This window comes from Botrytis sinoallii (assembly GCF_014898435.1).
Source record: "Botrytis sinoallii strain Bc 23 chromosome Unknown BSIN_010, whole genome shotgun sequence".
Taxonomy (NCBI): Eukaryota; Fungi; Ascomycota; class Leotiomycetes; order Helotiales; family Sclerotiniaceae; genus Botrytis; species Botrytis sinoallii.
Genome location: NW_024066037.1, coordinates 825041 through 849774, shown reverse-complemented (window position 1 = coordinate 849774; position 24734 = coordinate 825041). Strand labels below are relative to the sequence as shown.

Here is a 24734-nt window from a genome sequence, read left to right as displayed (position 1 = left end):
ATACCTAGGTAGTCCTAGATAGTCAGATAGTTGGGTAGGTACCGCACGAATAACAAAGCCTATGTGTTTGTACCGGAGGAAGTTGTTGAGTTGTTTAATAACTTAATTCTGGATCTTGTGATATGATGTAACATACATATATTTGTATAGCTAATTTACCCTATAAAAGGAATATTCGCCCAATACCTTTCCTCGTTCTTTGCTCCTGTCCTCTCTTACTTGTTTAATTAATAGTTTATCAGCACATCCATTGGAAAACATTTCCAATCTTTCATTCTCTTCGAAGCTTGCAAACAATTCAATACAAATACAATGCACCAAAGGATATCTCTAATCTACATCTCCGTCCCCTTCTCCCTTCAATTGCCCAAACCTGGATATACTTGATGATTCGTAGCAGCCCAAAATCGAGTATATGTCCTTCGAGTCGAAAAAGACGAATTTGCCGAAACGAGTCTCAGGCAAAAGCTCATCAAATGTATAACCAAAACTCTTACAAAAACACAATGTCAAATATCGAGACTATGCCCCGATCTACAACTCTCCCACTTCCCCTTTAACATCCCCAATCTTCTTTCCTTTCTCTCCTCCCGGAGTCTCTAATCCAAAAGTAACCAATAATGCCACTCCCATGAGACCCACACCTCCAATACTATATGCCACTTCTCTTCCCGCCCACCAATAGACACTTGTGAATAATAATGGTCCTAGCCCTCTTCCAAGCTGTCCCCAACTTCTTAGGTTTCCCAATTTTCCACCCCTTTCATCCTCGCCTGCTTCGAATGAACTAAGTGCATTGAGACCCGTGACAACTGTTGCAGTTGTGACGGCTAAGAGAGTAGTGGCTAGATAGAGACCTGCAACGGTTTTGATGCGGGCGAGGAGGAATAGCGCGCCGAGACACGAGACTACGCCTATGCGAACAGAAAGAAGAGGCGGAAGACGTCGGGTTACTCCTCCTTGAAGAAGAGATGCTACAAGTCCCATATATCCTAAGAGACGACCATTTAGTGCGGACGTATAGCCAAAAAGGTCGTATGTCATGAAAGGAAGGGAAAATTCCATGCCGGAGAAGAACAGAATGAAAGAAAGATGAGTAAGGTTGAGTAGGAAGTGGGAATTTGTTCTTCCCTGCTTCTTCACCCCATCAGTACTCGAGGATACCATCTTAGCTTGCGTCTTCTCAGTCGAAGAACCGGCTGCCTTGGTAACCCCATTTGTAGCAGCCGGCTCCCCATTCAACTTGGCCTGCGCAACCTTACTAGGTAATGTCTCTGGCAAACACATATACAAATAAATGGTTTCTGTCACAATCAAAAATAGAGAGAACCCAGCCGCAGTAGCAAAAGGATTTGCCTGTACAGTACTAATTGTACTGAGCCAAGCACCCAATGCAGGTCCAAAAGTAAAGCTTATGCTAAAGCATATTCCCACCAAAGCCATTGTTGCACCACGCTGTTTCTCATCTGATATATCTGTGGCGATTGCAATTGCGAGTTGAACATTGCCTTCTGAGAGTCCGCCAACGACGCGCGAGAGGAGAAAGGTACGGAAATCGGTGGCGCATACCCAGAGGAGGACACTGAGGATGTTGCCAGTCATGCTGGCGAGGAGCGCTGTGCGACGACCATATTTATCTGAGAGAGTACCGATTATAGGGGACGCGAGAGCTTGGAGAAGGCTGTGATGAAGAGTATTAGCAAAGCCGGGTCGAAATGGGTAGCGAGGTTATATTTGCGCACGAGAATAAACTCCCAAGAGCTCCACCTAGCAACACAATATCATATCGAGAGTCGATCGGTTTCGCGAATGATGCTTTGTATGTGTTTAGATATGTGAGGATATGTGCGAGAAGTGTAGGAGACTTGGATGAAGAGGAAAAGGCAGTTGGCGCCTCAAGACTATTTCCATATTAGATATTTATCCGGATAGTTAGAGACTAGATAAACGCACTTCCTATAGAATTCCAGCAGCTTTGGAAATAGAGGCAATATGAATGTGAATCTGCCCGAGAGCGTGTCAGTTTGCGATCCTCATGTCTGCTTGTTTCATGTGGAAAAGTATATCATACGAGATCTAAAATGGATGTGTTAGCTATTTGCCATCTTTCGCGATTAATCTGCCCATTGTGTAGACGCACCAAATCTAATAACAGCGAGAAGAACACCACTCTCAACACCTTCTTTCTCGTCGCTGGATCTACCGGCGCGGCCATCCCGAATTTATGTTGAATTGTCCTTCAATGTCTCACCTCAAGCTGTCCTGATGTCGCTGCCAGATGTACCCAATGATGAAGCTACCCGTTATCGAAAACCCACTCCGGTTCCAAACCCAATTAAGAGTTTCACCAAAAGTATTTCTACACAGTAGAAGCAAGAATTTGGAAAGAAGAAAGTTGAAAGATTATTAAAAGATGCCAGAAATATATGTATGATGTATCATTGTTCAAACTTATACACAAACACACCAATACGGTGGGACCTGCCTTACAAGCTTTGCCCTGACATTGTCCTGTCATAACCCAGACAGTTACTCCTCCCAAGCTCCTTCAATCAACCCTTCTCCACAAGCATGGAACATTTCGCTCTCGAGCCCTTCGAATAATACTTCACACAGAGTACACGTCCACTCTTCGTAAACCTCGGACTCGGTATTCACACTACACTAAAAAAAGACCATGTGCGCCATGCTTTTTCACTTTCTGCAGCCACGGCCCCGCTCAAAGTACCGGTCATCCGGGATCTATTTGAAGATTACCTATTTGTTTAGAAGTCCGAATACGTCGATTTATGATTGGGTTGGTAGTAAAGAGAGTTTGGTTTGATATTGATCATGGGTGGGTGGTATGAAAGCATTGCTAAGGATAAATGGAAATACTTGATACTGTTTCTTGAATCTTGTAAATGGTCATGAAAGCATCTCTTACCACTGGACATTTGGGGGGTGATTCTAGATCGAATGTGATGAGCCAGCCCAACTGCGCCACGGAAGTCAAAGAGAAGAACTTGGAAGTCGTCATTCTGAATTCGTTAAGAGCTTAAGAGGGCGCAGACCTAGAACCTAAGTATAATAGTCAAATCCATCTTCTCCTGTATAGATAGATACAGTTCCCAACAGCTCCTCAGTTCCCCCTCTCTGCCGCAAGCCTCGTGCCTCATGCCTTTGTACACTTTACCTAATCTCACTTCAACTAAACTCGATATTTGTATTCTTCAGCTGTGCTAATTTGTATGATCCACACTGTTACATCTACTTCTTCTCTCATTAGACTTTAGGAATATTGTCCTTGATGTCACACCTAACCATAGGTGTTTTAATACACCAAAGTTCTGTCTGAAACTGGGTATAATCTTTTCATTCACATCTAATCCACATACATAAACACATAGATACAATTGTCCCTCCCTTCGCCACTACCAAAATGATATCATCACCATGAAGTCTTCGAGTGATATGCAACTCCTTAAAATGGAAATTCGATTGGAATCTTTCTTTTCCTTCGTTCAACTTTTCATAAAATAGGAAACGGGTATGTTTTATCATCATAACTCTCCAAAAACCAGCCGGTGTGTCCCGATATCTTTGTAAAAATAAGAAATCCCATGCCATATACCACCAACAAGAAGCAAGAAAAAATGACATTCCTCGCTAATTCTCGCGAGAGGTCTTCCTCACTCCCCAATTCATCACGCTCCTGTTACCCCATACATCGGGAGCAGGAAAAATCATGTGTCGGAACCCTAGCATATTTCTAAACGCCTTTATCACAACCAATCCTGCCCAGCAATTCCTTTCTATCGCTGTGTCCCGGGATGCTTACGCCACTAGCACTGCTCGTAGTCTTCTTATAACGACTATTTTTCGACGTTCTTTTCTCCAGATTCAATTCTTCGACGCCAACTTCTTCCTCATATGGCTCTTTTTCCAACAGCGGAACTTCCTCGAGAAAGGGTTCATCATCCAAATCAATATCTTCCTCTTCTTCCTCTTCGTTGTCACTTCGTGTATCGTCTGCTTGGCCCCCCCTGATGACTTTGATAGCAACTTTAACAATCATCCAGAACCACATTAGTGTGATACCTTGAAGGAAAAGCAAGGCACCAAGGAAGCCCCATTTAATGTTGTTGTTCCAACAAACAACTCCGACTGGATCTTGAAATGGTTTGAAGAGGTGTCCAAAGCGATCAGGAGGCGGGAAAGGACCTGAGATAGAACCGTTTTTACCCTGGTAACAACCATAATTGATCACCCTTGGAATGTCCGCCCATACCGAATAACAGATGATAAGATAGAAAACATGACGGGCCATTACCCAAGAGAGCATGAAAAGTCCGAACATAAAATCACATAATTTATCGTATCCGAGGTATTTGAGACATTTCGCAACCTATAAGATTACTATTAGCTCTCGTTAGGTCAAGGGGGTGAAGGAGGGGTGCTTACTGGAAAGAAAAGATCCACTACGTCCATCAAACAAAGAATTACGTTTGCAACTTTCGTTTGATGATAACCATAACTTGTGAAAATCAAGGCAGTTGTAACGATGTGGTGAGTAAACATCTGCCAATGATCCTTTCGACGTGCCTCGATGTTGATAACAATGATCTGCTGAAGCCAGAAGGCATATTGGACGAGGATATACCACTTTCGAAGTCCACCAACCTCTCGATTAGGCCAATTAGTCCATAGCTCGCTCAAATTCCACCAGTAGTCTGAGTTGACGTATATATACTATCCGGGTATTAGCGAAGAAGTTTTCAAAGAGTTTTGGGCTCTAGCTAACCATTCCTAGTGTCCAGAACACAGAATAATAGATCATAAGCCAAGCCTGCTCAGCAAATCTCGTCTCATCCCTCGCGGTCTTCACCCCACCCTTTCTTGCCAATGGTCTCAATACATAATCCATGAAAGCAGCGCGAAGTCCTGTAAAGATAACAACCCAATAGAACACTAGCCAAGCATCATTCCAACCGGCGCAATACTCGCCAGATTCTGGATTGTAGTAGGAAAGTTCGAAGAATTTGCGAGTATGTCTGCGGGCTCTTGGAAAGCACATGTGCGTTAAGGAAAGGAGCATCAAAAGATTGACAGATAGTCCTAAGGCACAATATTAAAGGGAGATCCTAAAAAATAAACAGAGCAAGGGAAATTTACCAGTTTGATGGTCCACAATAAATCTGCAAATGATGTCCAGAGGACTATCATCTTTCCTCTTGGCCTTTCTTTTGCCCATCAATGGACGAGTTGGATATTCCATTGAAGTGTCGAGCTTCTTCTCTATAGGAATAACAGAGTCTCCATTTTGGTGTGCCCACTCTGATGCAGCTTCGTTTGTCCCATCTTCAATCGTATCGATTGGAGAAGTAGAGTTCATGGCGACTTGAAACAAGTAGAGAGAGGAAAAGGTAAATTTCGAATTGGTGGTCAAACAATTGTTGAGGTTCAATTGAGTGAGGAATACATATATTTCTCTCTCAATTGTCCTTTGAAACCCGAAATATCAAATGGGTGGATATATCATAGAATATCTTACGTCTCGTATGATGTTATAGGAGAGTACAACCAGTCCGGATTCGAGTCAAAACGAATGTGGGTTTGAGAGAGTATATAATTGAAAGGTGGATGGGACAGTTTTGAATTATCTGGCAGTGAGCAAAGAAGAAGGCGGTGAATGAAGTGAGTAATTAACTGTGCTCAGCGAGTGTTGTACTTGGTTTTTTTTTTTGACGAGCGATTTGCAGTAACAGGTGGGTTCGGATTGGATCCAATTTGAGTGAGTGGCTGCAGCGTCACAATAGTAAAAAGAAGGGGTTCGTTTTACATTTCAGAAAAAAAGGCGGCTCGATCGACGAATCAAATTAATGATACAGTCATCGTGCGGGTGGGTCAGGTTCGAATAGAATGCATTTGTTGATGTGCGAACTATGAAGACTCAAGAGTCAAGAGTCAAGACTTAAGAGGAGACGATAGCTAAATGAAGGATACTACGAAGGATACTACGAAAGACCTACTCGTAGGCATCCATGGATAAATTTATGTGGTGTACCTATCTGAAATGTTCTATCATCTCTCAAGTAACTCAGATACTATATTATTAGGAGGGGACTCGGGAGGGGAAACACCCTTGAGTGAACGAGGAAGGAGAGAAAAGGAAGAGAACATGCACCTTTAGATCCTCTTTTTCCCACCTTCATGTTTCCAAAGGGGTTAAGTACACCAAACAACGGCCCACGATCAGCATTAGACTGGCTTGACTGGTTATCTTGACTTCTATCTGACTTCAACGACCACTTTTTTCTTCGGGCATATACTCTACGGGAGTCGGGAGTCCCTCTCCCCAAATATGCACTTAGTGTTCAGGGTTTAGATTAGCTCACAGCCGGTATTTGAGAAGCCAAGCTACCTAGTTAATCAATAGTTTAGTTTGTAAATTGACTCAACGAGGTCTCAGTATAGAGGGCTATCTTCTAGACGTTACAAGGGATACATCATGCAAGTATCGTACCGCACCAGTGTGTGCGCACTGCACACAACACAATGACTTTTTCGTTGAGGAGGTTTTCTCGGGATGAGATGTTTCGTTACCCCTTCGGTGTTAGTTAGACCCCTGACCCGAATAGAAGGGGGCGAATCATCAAGATCAGACCTGTCGTACCTAGACATCTTCATCCAATATAAATGTACAAAAGAATTCTTGCATGCAAACTGATAAAATAACATTGAATGTGAGTTTGCTTCAAGTAAAGGGGAGAGAGCTATCGATACAAATAAACCACCTCCAGAAAACCCCACAGGAACCTCATGCTAATTGTACCAGTTTTCAAATTAACCCATAACCCATAACCCTATAATAATTTTTCGTCCATTGAAAGTTGTAGTTTAAAAGCAAGATGGCATCCTGCTTCGGTCATTTCCCGATGCCATTATCTGATCATAGCATCCTCTCTAGTTATTTTGTTGGCTGTTGAGGATTCGGAGAATGGCCAAAAACAGGTTGATAATGTCAAGGTAAAGACTGATGGCTGCTGCAATCTCCTCTTCCACGTGAGAATGTCTCATAATGAGCTGGGTATCGACGAGAATGTAGCCGGAAAAGATAAGAGCGGCGATACCAGAATAAATCAACTCAACCGTACTGTTGTTTGGGAAGAACATGGCCATGAATCCGAAGAGAATCAATGCCCAAAGTCCGCCAAAGAGATAAGGCATCCATGACGTAAAATCATATTTGGTTTGGCAGGCAAAGAGTGTCAGCGAAACAAATATTCCGGCAGTAAGTAAGACGGCTTGAAGAACAATGCGAGAATCAAATGTCGATACGATGACCGATATCGAGTATGCCTCGAGCGCTGTGAATCCTCCAAGAAACAACAAGTTGGTTGGATATGACTTTCGCTTCCAGTAGGTCAAGAGCATGAAGCCAATTGCGCCAAACATCTACAAATATCAGCATTATCCAAGTGTTGCTAGAAAATCTAACATACTGAAGTCCATAACATCCAAGGGTTTGACTGAATCCAGGTTTTGTAGGATTCGCTGAAGAAGGAGACGGAGCTTAGTGCGGCTGTGGCAATGAGTTGTACGGAGCTGACAAGGAGATTAGCATAACGAAATCATGTTGGTAGAAATGCGCAATACTAACAGGATGGCGTAGACTTTTCGGACAAACTAAAGGGAATGTTAGAAATTAGACAGTCTGATTATTCATAGCCCAGCTCTTCATACCTGCATTCGGATCTCGATGGTTGCCTCGGCCACAGAACCTCCAAACTACACTTTTGTTAGATTATATGTTGCGAGTTTTAAGTCGTAGGTCTTTTTTATACCTTGAAGTCATCCGGAATGTTGTCCTCACTGCTTCTTGGTCCTCCCAGGAGTGCATCATTATCCGCAGATGCAGAAGGCTCAGCATAAGATGGAGGGGCTTGCGAATAATGTGCGGGATCATCGAGTGAGTCTCGCTGGGGAGCGCGAGTATATTTTGTGTTCGACGCCATAGTTTATTAGTGTCTCGAAAAGCGATCGTTGATGATTTGCGATGCACTGCGATAATAGCGTTGAAAAGTTGAATGTAGGTGTTGAAATGATTAAGTCTAGATGAGGCACTGCGGAGAAGCAATAGTTAAAGTGCCGAGGAAGCCTAACGTAATGTATGTAATGTCATATGATGACGGGGTGTAACTGTATGACTAGCGCCGCCTCCTCAAAGGAAAAATGTGCATGATTTATTATATAGCTACATAGGTAATTGAAACATGGAAATAATTGTTGTTGCAGCGTGATTAAAATGTCTGTCAAGTTTTTGTGGTGAATCAACATGTCAATTTACGACATTAAACTTTTGCACGCATGATGTTCACCACACTCAAGCATAAGACAAAAAGCACATCACTGAAAATATCATGTACATCAAGGTAGGTAGCTTTGTTGTTTTCAAGAATTATTGACCTAATAAGAAATAAATATCGATTTAGCTGCACATTAGAAGGCAATAAGAAACTACGGTATTAGCTTTTTGAGGAGCCAGAATAAATGCAGCGCCGTCAACGACCTGCAAAAAGAAAAATCCCCAGCCCCAGAAATCCGAACGAAAGCGTATGCAGCAATCGACAGGCCTCTCCATCGCCACCAGTCATCCATCCATGTTTTTACGCATAAACACATTTCCCCTGTACATCATCACCATTAAGCTTCAGCATCCGCTGACGTATGCGTTCCATTGGTTGCTTCAAGATGAGCAGTTTGCTCGCGTTGCATTCTAGCCTCAATCTCCTTCAATTGACTCTCACGAGCCAATAACTCTTGTCTCTTCGCCTCAATCTCTCGTTGCACCTTGATCTCAATCTCTCTGAGCTTCTCCTCCTCACGGCGGAGTTGCTCTTCCTTTAGGCGGACAGATTGAGAGGCCAGGTCCTCAGGGTTCATAGAAGCATCACTGTAGAGCTATTAGCATTTATCAATCACGATTAGAATAAATAAAACATACCCTCCACTACCACCTTCAACACTCTTGCTAAGCTTCTCAGTACGGTAGTTTTCATAAAGGAAATCGTGGGTTATTTCCTTCAAATCTGCTAAATGACTGTGTAGAAGGGCACTTCGAATGGCAAGGAAGTCGGAATGTCTTGGGTTATCAACCTCTACAACACCCCATGGATATTGTCTTGCACGAACTTGACGTCCACCAATCTCAACAACATCTTCTGATCCTACGATAGCGAATGGCATCAAACCACGAAGCTCAGCATTCTCCTCGACTGTATCCTCATCGTCCTCCTCGATGTCGTAAGGAAAGTTGTAGACAGGAATTCTATAGTGCTCGATATCCTCCATAACAAGCTTTTTTGATTCTGCAAGTTCAGCGGGTGTCAAGGAATCGGCCTTTCCGATAACTGGAATAACATTAACTCTAGGGGAGAGACGCTTCATAAGCTCGATATCTAATTCGCGAAGGCTATGAAGTAGGTCAGCTTGAAATTGGGAGGTGAAGATTGAGATGCGACATACCCGTGGCCGGTAGGGGTGATGAAATAAAGTAATGCATGGATACGATTGTCGCGGAAACGAGGATTACGCTTGATACGGGATTCTTCTGCCAAAATATCGTCGTATTGTCTCTCAAGATAGCCAACAATCTCTCCAAAACTTCGCGTCTGTCAGCTAAAATCGTTCATGTGGTAAATTGTCTCTCGTACCTTGCCTCATTGTCGATTTGGTCTCCAAAGCCAGGTGTGTCGACAATTGTGAGTGAAATACGGGTTCCTTCTTCATCTAATTCCAGCTCTGCAAGAGTGTCAGTCAATATCCAATTTAGATAGAATTTGCAGATCCAAATGTTGCTTACCAACTGTGGTTGGCTTAATCTTGACACCTTCCTCGACATGAGCAGTTGTCGCATCGTCGGCGTCCTTGCCAGAGAGGACCTTTTTGCCGCATAAAGTGTTCACGAAAGTGGTTCTTCCTGTGAAATCCAGTCAATACCACTCATATTATCATAGATGTATTGTGCTATCGTACCTGTGCCTGATGCACCACAGACCATCAAACAGAACTGGATACCCTTCTTGACATTCTTCTTTCTTCGCATCTTAATCTAGGATAATCGCTGAGTTAGTATTGATCGAACTTCGAAATGTGAGAACAAACCCCAGATGAGAACTATTGGGGAAGTTGCGGTCAGATTATCCAGACTTTGGACATAGACCAAAAAAGTTGTTGATAGGGATACACATACAGCATTCAAAGGAGACGACATGATTGTCTGATTACTACGAGGCTTAAGCCACGAGGAAAAACGATTGAACTGGCTTTTAAATTGGAGGGGGGAGGATGGATTGAAGAGAAAGAATTGATGGAAAGAAAATAAGTGCTTTTGCTCTGTTGAACTTTGGAAATTGAAGTCGCGGATATTCACTCTCTCGTAAACTATCGTCGACAAGGTCGTTGCTTCTTCAGGTCAGGGAATAAATTAGCGAAATATAACGCTTTACCTAATTAAGCAGCGGGTGATAGAGCTTGTGCAACTCAGTGCGAGGCTGAGAGAAGCAATTTTCTGGGGTGGTCACAGTTTATCTTGGGGGATGAAACATAATCATGATACGATTGAGTTCTTCTTATCAATATCATCAATAACAACGGCACACATCACATTCAGTGGAATAGAAGGGGAATTTCGATACATTCACATTCACATTCACATTCATTCACTGGACTGTACTGTTCCGTTGTGTACATAATTGACGTTGGGAGTTAAACCCAAACCTTCCTGGCACTGAAACAGATCTGTCATGATTTCAATACCCTTAATTGATGGTTCAACAAGTTGGAAAACATTTAAACCTGCCCACTAGGCTCGGGACAACGCTGAGAAGGGTCCCCTAGTCTTTTCATTAATTACGATTACGAACGGCGGACACCCACGTTACCGTACCTAACATTTTGCATAGGTAGACAGAGATTGCAGATAATTGATAGCCTGGTACTGTGCAGAGTATGCCTAGCCCGCCGAAATAGCGCAGTCCTATCCACTCACACACAGCAGCATAATACAGTACCGCGCAGGACAGTACCTACCTAGTACTTTTAAATATTTATATCGAGAATATCGTAGTTGTCGCAAGCCATCTCTTAAATCAAAATATCGAATCTCAAGAGCAGTGAACAACTCCAAAAGTTGATGCCAAATTTCACATCGTTTTGTACATCATTTCTTTGGAAATCATTGGGATAAATAACATTGGAGCACGTTATCGCTATCGAAGATGAATACCAGGCCCTTGATAGAGAACTCAAGGAATCCCACAGCCTTATCAGCTTCCTTTAATCACGATGCTAGCTGTTTTGCTATTGGACTCGATACAGGATTTCGTGGTATGTCTCAAAAGAGGATTCTTTTGGGGGGGCTTTCTGACTATAAATTGCAGTGTTCAACACAGAAGCATGTCAACAACGAGTTGCCAGAGGTAGATCTCAAGCCACAATCTCTCAACTGATCAGTACTGACCACGGAGGTAGACTTCAATGGCGGGTTGGAACAGCACAGATGCTTGGGAATACCAACTACATTGCTCTAGTTGGTGGTGGAAAACAACCTAAGTTCGCTCAGAATAAGGTGAGTAGATCCGAGTGGGGAGGATTAATTCATGTTTGTGGCCTAATATTATCGTAGGTAATTATTTGGGATGATTTAAAAGCAAAGGTTGCTGCACAAGTATCGGTTCTTACCTCTGTCAGAGGAGTTCGAATCACGAGGACTCACATAGTAGTTGCACTTTTAAACAGCATTCGTGTTTACCATTTCCAAAGCATCCCTACGCTATATCAGGCCTATGAAACTGCAAGCAATCCTTATGGACTATGTTGCTTGAGTGCCAGCATCTTGATATTTCCCGGTAGAACATCTGGGCAAGTACAAGTGGTCGAACTCAATAGTGGAAATGTTAGCATCATACCTGCTCACACGGGAGCTCTTCGAGCTCTAGCTTTGAGCCGTGATGATGAAATCATTGCAACTGCCAGTGAAAACTGTAAGTTTTGATTGTTGTTCACATTATTTTGAAAGTTCCGAAGCTCACGTCAATGTAGGGTACACTGGTCAGAGTATTTGCAACCAGCAATTGTGCGAAGATCGCTGAACTCAGACGAGGTGTCGATCACGCCGATATTTTTTCCATCTCCATTTCCCCATCAGGACAGCTCCTGGCTGTTACTTCAGATAAAGCTACGCTCCACGTTTTTGATATTCCGCATCCCTCGAAACCTCCACGATCGGAATCAGCGACAGGCCATCGACGGCTCACATCTCTTGGTGGCGGTGGTAACAGTAGCCCGACGACTCCAGATTCCGATGCAAGAAACAAATGGGGAATTCTAGGGAAACTACCTTTGATGCCCCGATTATTCTCGGACATATATTCTTTTGCAACTGCCACATTTTCCATTGGTGAGGAGCCTTTGTCCGCATCTTCTAACCCACTAACAGCAAGCGACGCTGGACCCAAGGCCTCGAAAGGTGTCATCGGATGGACTAGTGATGAGAGTCTAATTGTTGTTGGAGCAGGCATTGACAGTCGCTGGGAAAAATTTATCATTGCCGAAGGTGAAGATGGCAAGCGTTACTGTATCCGGGATGGCTGGAAGAGAATTTTGAGAGTCGAATGAATATCAGTCACTTTGCATGCATGTATGATACGACATGGCAAGGAGCCAAATACCCCTTATGATTGGAGTTAATTGGGTTGCATTAAATATGGGTGGGCATTGAGCGTGTATTTGGGGCTATTCATGCACAAGAACTTGCATATTGCTTTAACTAGGTCATAGAATCTCTTAAAGGCCAATGCTAAGGTTCTCTTACACTACATTACTAGTGCCTCCGTCTATCATGTTCGTACCCCCTTGAATCATCTCTTTTTTCTCGTCGCTCACTGGTCCTATCCTTGTGCCTACCATCTCGTTCATAATCGCGACGCCTTGGCGCATCTTCTTCTTTATCTCTCCGTGATCGAGAACTGAATTTATCACCCTCATCCTCCCTTGGTGATCTTTCTCGCCGTGTCCTCCTTTCTTTTCCATCATCGTCTGGGGATCTTCTCCTAGACTCGCGATCTCGATCCCGGTCTCTATCATGCCCATGAGACCTATGCCGAGATCGATGGCCATCATCCAAATCTTCCTCATCCTTAATTCGCTTAGACCTATGGTGATGTCTATGCTTTCTGCTCTTTTCAGACCTCTCAGATTTGCTTCCTCCTTTGACCTTTGCCAGTGCTTTTGCGACCTCTTCCTTCTTCTCCTCAATAAGAAATGCTTTCATCGGATCGTCCTCATCGTGGTCTCTGATTAGCAGCGCTAATTCCCTCTCCTCTTTGAGCATTGGTCTCTGCTCTTCTTCGTCTTCGCTATCCTCACTCCCCCCACTGGTCCTTCTCCTCTTCCGCCTCTCATCTCCTTCTCTATCCAGCTCCGCATTCAGATCCATTCCAGTATCTTCTTCTCCCTCCTTCCTCTTGTACCTCGTATGGTCTACTTTCAGCGTCCTGCCCGCAATTACCGCACCTCCTAAATTGTCGACAGCTAAATCCGTACTCCTCTGATCCTCATATTTCAAGAATGCAAACCCTTTAGATTTTCCGGTTTCTTTGTCCCGTATTAAGTTTATATATGTAGGCTCGCCATATTGTGAGAATATAGTCAGGATATCGCCTTCGGAGAGCTCAAAAGGAAGGCCGCCTATGTAGATGTAAGCTGTGTCGCGATAATCCGTGTGCCACGAGGCGGACGGAGAACTAGAGAACAGTTAGTTTGACAATGAAGTAAAAATAATTGCTAACTTACACTCCATTCTCCAATTCACGTCTATTAAGCTCTTGAATCTGACGAATACTATTCATGTTGTTATGCGTAGAGTAATGAGGTGTAACAAACGCACTAGGTAGGTGAGGCGGAAGAAGCAAGGGACAAGGCTGCAAAATAATAAATTTGGGCCCCTGCCTCGCGTGTTCCCACTGCATTGATTTACGTTCACAACTTTATGAAGCTTCCCCAAACCACAGAACTTGATGAGGCCTAGAATAGCCAAATGCGATAAATACGGAATTCATTGATCACTTACCTCCCATATATCGGATGGGAAATTTTTGGGTCGGGAGAAACCAACGACAATTACTCAGGCTTCAAAGATTGACCTGCAAACTGCATGGTTACGAGTGCAATACAGGGGAAAGGAAGTAAATAAACTTCCAAAACAGCGGATATGGCAAACAACAGGGCGTCGACGTATACACAAGCTACGACATCAACGGATGATGAGGAGAAGAAGGATATGTGGTCGTCCATGTTGGATGGAGTTGCAAGTGGAAAACGATTACCGGAGAAGAATATCCTTGTGCTAGGTACTGCAGCAGCATCCCGAATATGCTAAAGAGAGGATATACTAATATGAAATAGGAGGAACCGCGGATTCGCAGAAAGAATTTCTAGAGGCTTTATCGGTGGATGAGACCAGGAAATCTCAGGATAGACAAAGTAGCAAACAACCTCCTATTGCAAACAACTTTGCTTTGGGATACACATATCATGATGTTTTGGATGCGGATCATGAAGGTATGCTTAATTGGGCGCAGGTGACCACTTTGACGGGAACCTAACTCTATCTAGATATTTTGGCTCGATTGTCCTTATACTTACTTGCCGACCCTTCGCCCTCCTTCACACCTCTGATGCAACCACTTCTCACACCACAAACAATCCCAAATACTCTTATTGTCATATTACTAGACTGGTCGCAACCATGGTTCTGGCTGAGAGAATTACGGGACTGGATACGTCTTCTGCGGCCGTTATTGATATCTCTGGATGAGGATTGTAAGGAGAAAATGGAAGAGGTTATGATTAGTTGGAGGGATAGAGGGCGTGGTGGAAGCACCTTAGATGGTGGAGGGAGCACTGCTACTGAGGGAGATGTTAGCTTGCCGTTGGGTCCTGGAGAATGGGAAGAGGCTTTGGTTTACCACTATGCGTGGTTTGTCAAACGTAGGTTCTTTTGTGCAGGCGCATATTTGCTATATTAACAGGTGTCTAGTCTGACAAAATCGAAAACGCTGGAGAAGGAACGGTCGTGGAGAGAAGATGAGTTTGATTACGTTCTACAGTATTTGCGCACAATTCTCCTCAAGCGTAAGTTATACATTTACAACAATCAAACAAATATGCTAACTATATCAGATGGGGCATCCCTCATTTACACAACACCAGGGGTTATTAGTCCTCTGCAAGGTTTAATACACTCCTCTCTCGGCATACATTCTCTCCTCAAAAGGCAGCCTATCAGACACAATCTTATTGATCGCGACAAGGTAGTTGTGCCGCCAAATTGGGACTCTTGGGGTAAAATCCGAGTCCTGCGCGAAGGTTTCAACGTAGAGGAAGTGAACAAAGGCTGGTCACTTGATATCGAAGAAGATTCATCTAGCGATGATAGCAGTACACACTCACAACCACCGTTGCCAGTACCTGAAAGTGCGGTATCAGCATACGAAGAAGTTATTCGAGATCCCAGTCTCGATGCCCTGCAAGCCACGTCTGCAGAATCACAAGGTCTTAAGTTGGAAGTATCTAGTCTTGATGCTCAGAGTTTCCTGGCTTCTCAAGTCGAAATTCTGCATACAATCAGTCAAGGGCCAGATGTCTCGAGTGTAGATAGTAGTCGCCTGGTTAATGGTCGCAAAGTGTCTAGTGAATATGGGAATGGCGAGGACAAAGCATCGGATGAAGGAAGAGTTAGTGAGCATATCGGCCCGGTACAGTTTAATATGGGCGGTATTCAGGTCGATGCCGATGATATGTTGCAAAGATTACGGGTAAGTGCTTTTCCTTACCTGGCGACTTTGGGCAAAACTAACCGGGCGCAGGACCGACAAGCATATTCTTCACCAGAGTCAGCAGCACCAGGCACTCGTACTGATCCATCTGTGGAAGGCAAAGTTCAAAACGAAGCATTAGCATCTTTCTTTGCCGGGTTAATGAAGCGAGGCGGAAGCGCGCAGGGTGGTCCTAAGCCAGGAGCTTCGTCTTGAGTGAGTGTAAACTCTGCCTCTTCAGATTAACATAGAAGAAACAATGAGCCAGAGACTCTATCCTGGCATTCGCCACGTCAATGTTTGAAAGCAGACAATAATGGATGGTGGGGAGGCTGGGAGAGAGCCGTTGTTGAAAGAGGAAGAGTAGGTGCCTTTTTGCATGATACCCGGAGGGCTGGCTAGATGTAAACTTATACATTTGTTCCATATCGATGGATTTTATTCAGGCAGTTCGTGGTATGCTTCTTGTAAAGATAAGGTGATATGTTGGAGAGAAAGATATACTACTCTAATTGAGGTCGAGAAGAAAAGTCGCATTTTGTGACTTTCGATTGAAGTCAATAAAATCACGATAATTAATTATTTCAGATATGCAACAAGACTTTTCCAAGTGAAGGACAAACATTTAATTGGCTGGTTCCTTTCATCAAAAGTGAATATCGTGTTTGCTGGTGAACTATGATTGGACTGTGTTCATGTATCGTGCTCTAGTCTTTCATGAAAAGAAAAGCGCTATTCTATATTTATGCTTCATCCGCCCTTTTCCATCTACGCCTTCCATCACATATGACTCGGAACCTACTCCCGATATCTCTGCAACAATTGATCATCCCAACTGTTTGAATCGCATTAGTTCCTAGCTGCATTTTCATCTTCGAGATTAGACAACTCACCTCAAAAACCTGCCATTTAGTCCCTCATCTCTCAGTTTTTCATCGCTAGCCAATCCAGCCATAACACCACCCGGCTGTTCTGCTTTCAACAATTTTCCCCCTTCATGTAAACCAATGAATTTCTCGGCATCTTTTTTATCCATTACGCCGCTAGTACTATGACCACGTACCTCTTTTTGCATCTCTGTATCCACAACTCCAGGCCTAATGGCGAGACTGGTGATTAATGGTTCTTCGACTGAAAGGGTCTGAGCGAGATGGTTGAGAGCTGCTTTGGAGGAGCCATAGGGGCCCCAGGTGCTATAGGATGAAGCAGCTGCGCCGGAAGAGGTGAGCAAGATGGTGCCGCGGGTGGTGCGCAGATGGGGAATTGAAGGGGTTATCTGGGGTATGGTTAGATCTTGGAGTATGGAGAGGAGAGGAGAGGAGAGGAGAAGGAGAAGGAGACGAACGAATGCTAGCGCGCTGAAGAAATTGATGTCAAATAGACCCCGCCATTCTTCGGGGGTGCTGTCAGCTATACGTTTTACTGGGGACAAGGTTCCGTGGTTGACGATTAGACTGTCGAGTTTTGAGAAGCGTTTGATGGTGGTTTCGACGGCTTGTGGTCCTACCTGGTAATGGAGGATTTAGTCAGTCGTAGGCCCTTGGGTCTTGAAAATTGGATTATAGGAAGGAAACAAAATAATGGAACAGGTAGGTACGATATATCTATGATATATTGTCAACTGAGGAATACTGCAGTCAAAACATCACTAGAAGTAGTCAAAGCAGGCAATTAATTGCCGCTGCTCTTCCAACCATGACCTCACTAGAGTACAACGATCAACCCATAACCATTCAAATCTAGGAATCTTCAACAGCCAACATCTTCCTTAATACCCACCTTGAAATCACTCAAATCGCCCACAACAACTTCCACCTGTTCCGGATACTGTTTCTTTAATTCCTCCATGGGTCCTGCAGTCCTAGCTACAAGTACCACATTATGTTTTTCCCTCAGAAGTTTCTGGGCAATTGCAAGGCCAATTCCCCGACTTGCGCCTGTGAGAAGAATCGTTCTTGGTGTCATTCTCTATTCCTGTATTAATGATTTTATGCGTTCGTTCTTCAAGTGGTATATGGTGTGGTGATTGTGTATGGGTGTAAGAGTGGTGAGAAAAGCGTGATGTCTTTTGGTGGGGCAATTGAGATCTTCTGTTTACTTAATCTGAAGCTTCAACACTGCTCACTCTTGCATATGGGAAGTTTGAGATAAGAAGAAGTTCAACTATTCGTAGTTACCTAGAATTACTCGACGCAGACTTATCAGCTAACATATTTGTTCCACTGTCTCCAACACTCAACTCATATAAATCAGAAGACTTCGCTATCATTGGACCATTACGTCATGCCGATTGCGGAGAAGGACAGAAGGGAGTCGTCGACATGCAGCATTGAAGCACCTACTTAACATCTATCATTTCTGTATGATTTGCTAAGTTCAAATCTTACTTGTATATTGATTTATCAGAATCCCACTCTCAGAATACTCAAAATGTCCAACACCGTCATTCTCGGCACCGGTATAATCGGTCTCTCAACCGCATACTATCTCTCTCTCTCCCAGGACCCCTCCACGATTCAACTGGTAGACCCGTCTCCCACACTTTTCTCATCCGCTTCAGGCTACGCAGCTGGCTTTCTTTCTCGCGATTGGTTTTGTGATGAATCATCTGACTTGGGGCTCTTGAGTTTCGAGGAACATAAAATACTTGCCGAGAAGAATGCTGGTGCTGAGAAATGGGGATATAGTGTGAGTAGAAGTTTAAATTTTGTGAGTCATATTGCTGCAGAAAAGGCGAGAAAGAGCGGGAAGAAGGGAGTCAGAGGAGACGATTGGTTGAGAGTGGGCGGGAGCAGGGCTGAGACTGCTAGTGGTAATGATGGGGTAGGTGTGAAGGAAGCGGCAAGTACTGCTGGAGAGTGGCCTAAGTGGTTCAAAAAGAATGAGGGTGATGAAATGGAACCTATTAGTAAAGAGGGAAGTACAGCTCAAGTGTGAGTTCATCCAAAACACTATCCATTGGCAGAATCACACTAACATATCAAGTGGACCCGCTCAAGTTGTGTCAGTTCCTTCTTGCAAGCTGTCTTGAGCGCGGCGTGCAACTTCATCACCCTGCGAAGGCATTGTCCGTTGACCAAGATATGAGATCCGAAATATCTAGTATACGTATCTTGAACACCTCTACCAATATTGAATCAGATATTCCGTGTACGAAAATTCTGATAGCAGCAGGATGTTGGTCACCTGAGGTATTTTCTACCTTGTTCCCAGAATCAACGTTGAAATTACCTATCACTAGTTTGGCTGGTCATTCTTTGGTTGTGAGAACACCAAATTGGAACGAAGAACTGGAAGATAAAGAATGTCAAGCTGTGTTTGCTAGTGATGAGGAGGGTTATTGTCCTGAAGTATTTTCGAGGAAGGGTGGTGAAATCTATGTCGCGGGTCTAAATTCCTCGACTGAACCATTACCAAAACTTGCAACGGAGTCTAAGTTTCAAGAGGACGCTATACAGAGATTAGAGAACACGGCGAGAAGAATGTTTGGTTTTGACGAAAGCTCTGAAATGGAAGTCGTTAAAAAGGGTTTGTGCTTTCGACCGGTTACGAAAAGGGGAACGCCGATTTTGGCAAAGGTGGCTGATGATAATCTGGGTGGAATGAGTACCAGGAATGATAGAGATGGAGGAATCTGGCTTGCTGCAGGGCATGGACCTTGGGGTATTAGCATGAGCTTGGGTACTGGGAAAGTAATGGCGGAGATGATACAAGGAAAGCCTACGAGCGCTGATGTCTCGAAATTGGGCTTTTAGTACCGTATGAATATGAACTTATGACATGAAGATATTTGGGGCGCAAGATATTTGAGAACATATCCTAATAACTCAAGAATCGATGAGTTTGCTCTGATTGCGAGCCACATTGATACGTTATCGTGAGCTCATTGCAAGACAGCGCATGGCTTAGAAGCCGAAACGATGAATCTCAATCTCAATTAGACAAACTTGACCGTAGACATATTCATGAAGACTCGGGTGCGGATAATGGTCAACATTGACATCAAGATAAAGATGAATTAAAACTCTGCTATATAATCTGACTTAATGATCTCATTTCAGTTAGCAAGGTCTCCCTTTCCTAATGAGAGCATATCTCGATGGTTAGGGACACTGGCTCTGATGATTACAACACCGAAGTGAAAGCTGAGCTTGTTGGGATATATGACTTCCGGCCTCACCGCACTGCGACGAGGAATTAGGTTTTGCTTTTCAGTTAATGATAGACTTCCCATGAAGATTTCACACTTTTGTAGGTAAATTTCTTTTACTAGGTGACTAGTGGGGCTGCGTGTTGAGAATTCAGACTGAGGGAGATGACAATATTATGTGAAACAAGCGACACTGCATCAGTTTTAGCAAAGTCTCTCCGACCTTTGGGCTTATGGCTCAGTGGTTTGTCTAGGGAATCCGGCTTCGTCAATGACAGGATCGAGAGAGTGAAAACCCTCTCTTCTGGGCCAAGGATAACCCCCTCTCGAGTTGCGCTTCCACAAGAAGTGTGATATAGGGGGAGGTTTGTAGGTTTTGCTTCTTTGATAAGTAAGACTTCTGAAAGTAATGTGGTTCGATATGAAGATTCACTACTGTTTGTGAGTGGGCCTCATCTTGACTAGATCGATGCAAGTGAATATACCACGCTTCTAAGTATATGATGTGAAATAAGTTGTGATCTGTCAGTTAGCAAAGTCTCCTTGACCTTTGAATTGGTTCAGTGGCTAGGGACTCCGGCTCTGTCAATTACAACATTTTCAACTCGATGTTAAGAGTGTGTGTTGGGACCAATGATATAAACCTCAGGAAAACCTCAAAGTGGAGCCCCAACGTGGGCACTCACAAATTGAGAAGGAGGGATACCATTCTGGTATCAATTAGGTTTTGCTTCTCCAAAGCCTCAGAATTTTTGAATACTTTTGGAGGCTGCAATAATAACGGATGGGGGAAGAAATTCAACATGAGGATTTAATCTGTTCATGAGTGGGTCTATCAAATCAGGAGAAGTGAAGTGCCAATCTACTATATAAGATAAATTAAGCGGCCCTCTGTCAGTTAGCAAAATTTCGCTGACCTTTGGGCCTCTTGGTCCAGTGGTCAGTTTCAGGACCTTACATTCTGTTTAATTACAACACTTAGACTCTTTGAAATCGAGGGTGTTGGGACCAGTGAGAACTCCAAGACGCAACCTGACGAGGTATTCCCTGACTAGGGAGCGCATAAATTCACAAATTCATAAATTCCATCCAGGAGTTTGAGGTTTTGCCTGTCTGACCAAAATCTTTTGACATAATCAACTTTGCCCTCCAAGTAAGCAAAATCGATTAGCTGGCTGGTTGCTTCTTTGGGGAGGAAAGAAGAATCATGATGATTGCTTTCTATTCATTTAGTTGGAAGCACAAAATACGGAGGAGGGCTGGTTGACACTATCTGTTTGTATGTGTGAACAATTGTGTGAAATTAAAACGATCATGAAGTTCTTCCAGCTGTGCATTTTTAGGCCATATTTGATAAACTATGTAGGAGATATTGATGTACTCCACTTGCCTGGTGCATGTAGATAGCGGATGTTTCTCTTCCAACAATTCGACGCAGTTATTTTACTTTTACTTTTACTTTTACTTTACTTTTACTTTAATAAACAGCCAGAGAAGTCATGCTGACTGAACAGGCGTTGAGCAACTAACAAAATGATATACGCTGCAAATATCAAGAACGACAGTTCGGAGTAACGATTTCGAGGACAGCACTTGCGAACAGTTATGATATTCTTCACGTCGATAGCCAGTGGATGGTATTCATTGTACCTAAGATTCTGTTACTGGGCTCTTGATAAAAAGCTTCGAGTCGTCCATAGCCAAAAGAGAAATGCGATCGTTTTTTTGAGGCAGGGGTAAAAGATCAATCTTTCGTCTTCCACTAGGAATACAAATATGATACCCTACCTCAAGTTTTCTTGCTGAACAGTCGCGTCGATTCGGACTTGATCATCGGATCATTTTGACAATATATCACTGTGATATCATTTGTAAAGGTATTCCCTCGATTCATTGACGCCATTCCTATGTACAAACACGATTGTTTCGTCCGACAACCCCCCTAACCCCAAAAAAACTTTACTCGTCATCGTAACCACTCAAAGGTTTTCTTGGTCCAGAAGGCACTGCGCGAAACACATTCATTAGTAGTTGCAAACATTACTGGCTTCTAAACAACAATTTGTGCATCAACCTACTTGGATATGTCAAAGGAATCTGCGGTCTTGGTCCGTCCCCGAGTCTGTGACGGATCTTTGGTACTGTGAGAACAAGAATTGGTCCAATGCTTCCGACGGCTATGGAGAAGAAGATGGCGGGCTTTTCAATGGCTGCCCATCGCATGTAGCGAAAAGGTTGAGAGAAGAATCGTGGTATTGTGGACGACATTTTGTCTATGATTATTAGCATGTTACTAGAAATAAAATGGCTCCTTCTTCTCAAATGATCGAATATCAGATAACGTACAAGAATTTCTTATTGCTGATTTCTTCCGCGGGGTTTGAAATCGCTCGGGGCTGGAAGTTCGACGTTGATGTCGTGAGTTTACCAGAATCACGTGTAGCTATCAGACACTAATCAGAATCCCTGTCGCCGTGGGAAACTCTTGGCATTGCATACGTTTCCTAAAGCTTCCAAGCCGCGCAATTCACAAGTTGGAAAGAAAGAATATTGAAGTCAACCACAACAAAAATATGAGGTGGATTCTTTCTTTTCTATTGCTGGGCTTGCTCAGTGCCGTCTCAGCTTTGAGTGCTGGCGGAAACAAATTATTAGTTGTATTGGAGGAATTGTCTGAGAAGTCGAAATACTCGAAATACTTTGGAGATCTTGAAGGTATGTCGTAGCTATTTGTGGTAGCGAATTTACAATCGTGAGGTTCATTTTACTGAATTATCTGCGCAAATAGCACGAGGATACAAATTAACATACGAGTCACCGAAAAACGAGAAATTGGGACTTTTTGAATTGGGAGAGCGTTCCTTCGACCATCTACTCATCTTGCCATCCAAGTCAAAAGGTACGAGTCCTACTTCACTGGAATAAGCCCAATTAACACGTAGCAGGTTTGGGACCAGCTTTGACACCAAAGCTTCTTCTCGAATTTATTAATAAGGGCGGAAATATTCTATTAACACTCTCATCATCTCACCCTACCCCCACTGCCCTTGTCTCATTACTCTTGGAGCTCGACATCCACCTTCCAACGGACCGCAATTCTCTTGTTGTTGATCACTTCAACTATGATACATTGAGTGCCGCAGAGAAGCACGACGTTGTTCTTCTGCCACGACCAGACGCTGTCAGACCAGATGTTAAGAACTACTTCCGTGGAGATGGCAAAGGCGGGGAAGTCATTGCTTTCCCAAGAGCTGTTGGACAGACATTGGGAAACACCAGTCCATTATTGACTCCACTACTCCGAGCTCCAAGAACCGCATACTCTTACAACCCCAAGGAGGATATCGAGGGTGTAGAAGACCCATTTGCCGTTGGACAACAATTATCACTCATTACCACCATGCAAGCTAGAAACTCTGCTAGATTCACAGTTATTGGGTCATCAGAGATTCTTGAGGATACATGGTTCGATGCTAAGGTCAAGCGTAGCATTGGAATGGGAGGTGTTGGATCTGACGCCAAGGAGACCAAAACTGCCAATCAAGAATTCTCGAAAGAGGTTACCGGCTGGACCTTCAAAGAAATTGGAGTCCTTAAGGTTGGAAGCATCAAGCATTACCTTCATGAAAATGGTGTCAAGAGTAATGACACCAACCCAAAGATCTACAGAATTAAGAACGATGTGGTAAGTAACGCAGTAAACATTATTGAAACATAACTTACAATTTAACAGACATACGAAATCGAGCTTTCTGAGTATTCATGGGACAAATGGGTTCCATTTACCCCTCCAACTGGAGACTCCCTCCAACTCGAGTTCTCTATGCTTTCACCATTCCATCGTCTTGTGCTTAAGCCGTCAACTAGCACTTCCGAGTCTCAAACATATACCACAAGCTTCAAGCTTCCAGACCAACACGGTATCTTTAACTTCAAGGTCAACTACAAGCGACCATTCTTTACCACTATCGAGGAAAAGAACACCGTCACAGTAAGACACTTTGCCCATGATGAATACACCAGAAGTTGGGCAATCAGTAATGCCTGGCCTTGGATTGCCGGAATCGGCGCCACAGTTACAGGATGGATCGCATTCGTCGCTCTTTGGTTATGGAGCAAGCCTGTACCGTTGAAGTTGACGACTAGTGGAAAGAAGATTCAGTGATGTAGTTAAAATGGATGCGGGGACTACTTGTATGATAAAATTAAAAGTGTATAGGGTATGCATAAATGAAATTTCATCGTAAACTGTTATGTGTATATCTTTACAGGGGTTTAAGATAGATATGAATCGTTCCAAAATAGGTCGATTTTAACAATTAGTATTGAACGGGTGCTAGTGTGTTTCCCAAGACAGATCGGAACAAGTGTCATCACAATATAGGGCTGGATACTGAAGATGGAAACAACTCTTCGAAACAATGTAAATTTCTCTGTGTGCGGTTGGTATCATGATATCATTAAGCCAATTCATCAGTCACCCCTCTCGTATATCAATTTGACCCTATCCTATCATCTCATCATGGGCAAGCAGCCCGCTGCTCATGAATTTCAAAGCCGCGCGAACAATATAATCCTCGACAAACGTCCTACCTCATGCCAAAATTGATACCAATCTCATCTCCGGTAACGACTCACCACCTTTCTCAGTTTCTCTTCAACAACACCTTGGAAAAATCAGGTGTGAGCTCCTCCAAACGGTCCTAAAAATCTCCATGATGATT

At 43.5% G+C, this 24734-nt stretch overlaps 11 protein-coding genes across 11 annotated transcripts; 4 read left to right on the top strand and 7 right to left on the bottom strand.

The window, feature by feature from the left end:
* Positions 1-85: 85 nt before the first annotated feature.
* EAF02_006392 (uncharacterized protein) lies at positions 86-2215 on the bottom strand (the record flags this gene model as incomplete). The annotated part of the gene is made up of 4 exons (XM_038902440.1): positions 86-1681; positions 1743-1901; positions 1954-2032; positions 2137-2215. 4 exons carry the CDS (start codon positions 2213-2215, stop codon positions 535-537), a joined length of 1464 nt encoding a protein of 487 aa, XP_038757660.1. The 3' UTR covers positions 86-534.
* Positions 2216-3751: 1536 nt separating this feature from the next.
* On the bottom strand, positions 3752-5374 carry EAF02_006391 (uncharacterized protein; the record flags this gene model as incomplete). The annotated part of the gene is made up of 4 exons (XM_038902439.1): positions 3752-4387; positions 4444-4731; positions 4784-5097; positions 5155-5374. 4 exons carry the CDS (start codon positions 5372-5374, stop codon positions 3752-3754), a joined length of 1458 nt encoding a protein of 485 aa, XP_038757659.1.
* A 1571-nt stretch (positions 5375-6945) lies between these two features.
* On the bottom strand, positions 6946-7997 carry EAF02_006390 (uncharacterized protein; the record flags this gene model as incomplete). The annotated part of the gene is made up of 5 exons (XM_038902438.1): positions 6946-7437; positions 7485-7587; positions 7643-7668; positions 7726-7770; positions 7827-7997. 5 exons carry the CDS (start codon positions 7995-7997, stop codon positions 6946-6948), a joined length of 837 nt encoding a protein of 278 aa, XP_038757658.1.
* Positions 7998-8315: 318 nt separating this feature from the next.
* Positions 8316-10255, bottom strand: EAF02_006389 (uncharacterized protein; the record flags this gene model as incomplete). The annotated part of the gene is made up of 7 exons (XM_038902437.1): positions 8316-8935; positions 8987-9454; positions 9508-9645; positions 9696-9783; positions 9845-9961; positions 10018-10093; positions 10235-10255. The coding sequence occupies 7 exons, from the start codon at positions 10253-10255 to the stop codon at positions 8686-8688; spliced, it is 1158 nt and encodes a 385-aa protein (XP_038757657.1). The 3' UTR covers positions 8316-8685.
* A 1006-nt stretch (positions 10256-11261) lies between these two features.
* EAF02_006388 (uncharacterized protein) lies at positions 11262-12660 on the top strand (the record flags this gene model as incomplete). The annotated part of the gene is made up of 4 exons (XM_038902436.1): positions 11262-11370; positions 11424-11611; positions 11669-12026; positions 12146-12660. 4 exons carry the CDS (start codon positions 11262-11264, stop codon positions 12658-12660), a joined length of 1170 nt encoding a protein of 389 aa, XP_038757656.1.
* A 184-nt stretch (positions 12661-12844) lies between these two features.
* EAF02_006387 (uncharacterized protein) lies at positions 12845-13892 on the bottom strand (the record flags this gene model as incomplete). The annotated part of the gene is made up of 2 exons (XM_038902435.1): positions 12845-13787; positions 13837-13892. The coding sequence occupies 2 exons, from the start codon at positions 13890-13892 to the stop codon at positions 12866-12868; spliced, it is 978 nt and encodes a 325-aa protein (XP_038757655.1). The 3' UTR covers positions 12845-12865.
* Positions 13893-14061: 169 nt separating this feature from the next.
* EAF02_006386 (uncharacterized protein) lies at positions 14062-16459 on the top strand. Its single transcript, XM_038902434.1, has 6 exons — positions 14062-14393; positions 14449-14604; positions 14659-15037; positions 15083-15177; positions 15226-15860; positions 15912-16459. Exons 1-6 carry the CDS (start codon positions 14255-14257, stop codon positions 16074-16076), a joined length of 1569 nt encoding a protein of 522 aa, XP_038757654.1. The 5' UTR covers positions 14062-14254; the 3' UTR covers positions 16077-16459.
* A 199-nt stretch (positions 16460-16658) lies between these two features.
* On the bottom strand, positions 16659-17825 carry EAF02_006385 (uncharacterized protein; the record flags this gene model as incomplete). The annotated part of the gene is made up of 4 exons (XM_038902433.1): positions 16659-16695; positions 16754-17136; positions 17206-17367; positions 17640-17825. 4 exons carry the CDS (start codon positions 17823-17825, stop codon positions 16659-16661), a joined length of 768 nt encoding a protein of 255 aa, XP_038757653.1.
* Positions 17826-18290: 465 nt separating this feature from the next.
* Positions 18291-19615, top strand: EAF02_006384 (uncharacterized protein; the record flags this gene model as incomplete). Its single annotated transcript, XM_038902432.1, has 2 exons — positions 18291-18793; positions 18826-19615. The coding sequence occupies 2 exons, from the start codon at positions 18291-18293 to the stop codon at positions 19613-19615; spliced, it is 1293 nt and encodes a 430-aa protein (XP_038757652.1).
* A 2354-nt stretch (positions 19616-21969) lies between these two features.
* On the bottom strand, positions 21970-22278 carry EAF02_006383 (uncharacterized protein; the record flags this gene model as incomplete). The annotated part of the gene is made up of 2 exons (XM_038902431.1): positions 21970-22016; positions 22089-22278. The coding sequence occupies 2 exons, from the start codon at positions 22276-22278 to the stop codon at positions 21970-21972; spliced, it is 237 nt and encodes a 78-aa protein (XP_038757651.1).
* A 305-nt stretch (positions 22279-22583) lies between these two features.
* Positions 22584-24350, top strand: EAF02_006382 (uncharacterized protein; the record flags this gene model as incomplete). Its single annotated transcript, XM_038902430.1, has 4 exons — positions 22584-22725; positions 22799-22909; positions 22956-23695; positions 23744-24350. The coding sequence occupies 4 exons, from the start codon at positions 22584-22586 to the stop codon at positions 24173-24175; spliced, it is 1425 nt and encodes a 474-aa protein (XP_038757650.1). The 3' UTR covers positions 24176-24350.
* Between the last annotated feature and the right edge of the window lie 384 nt (positions 24351-24734).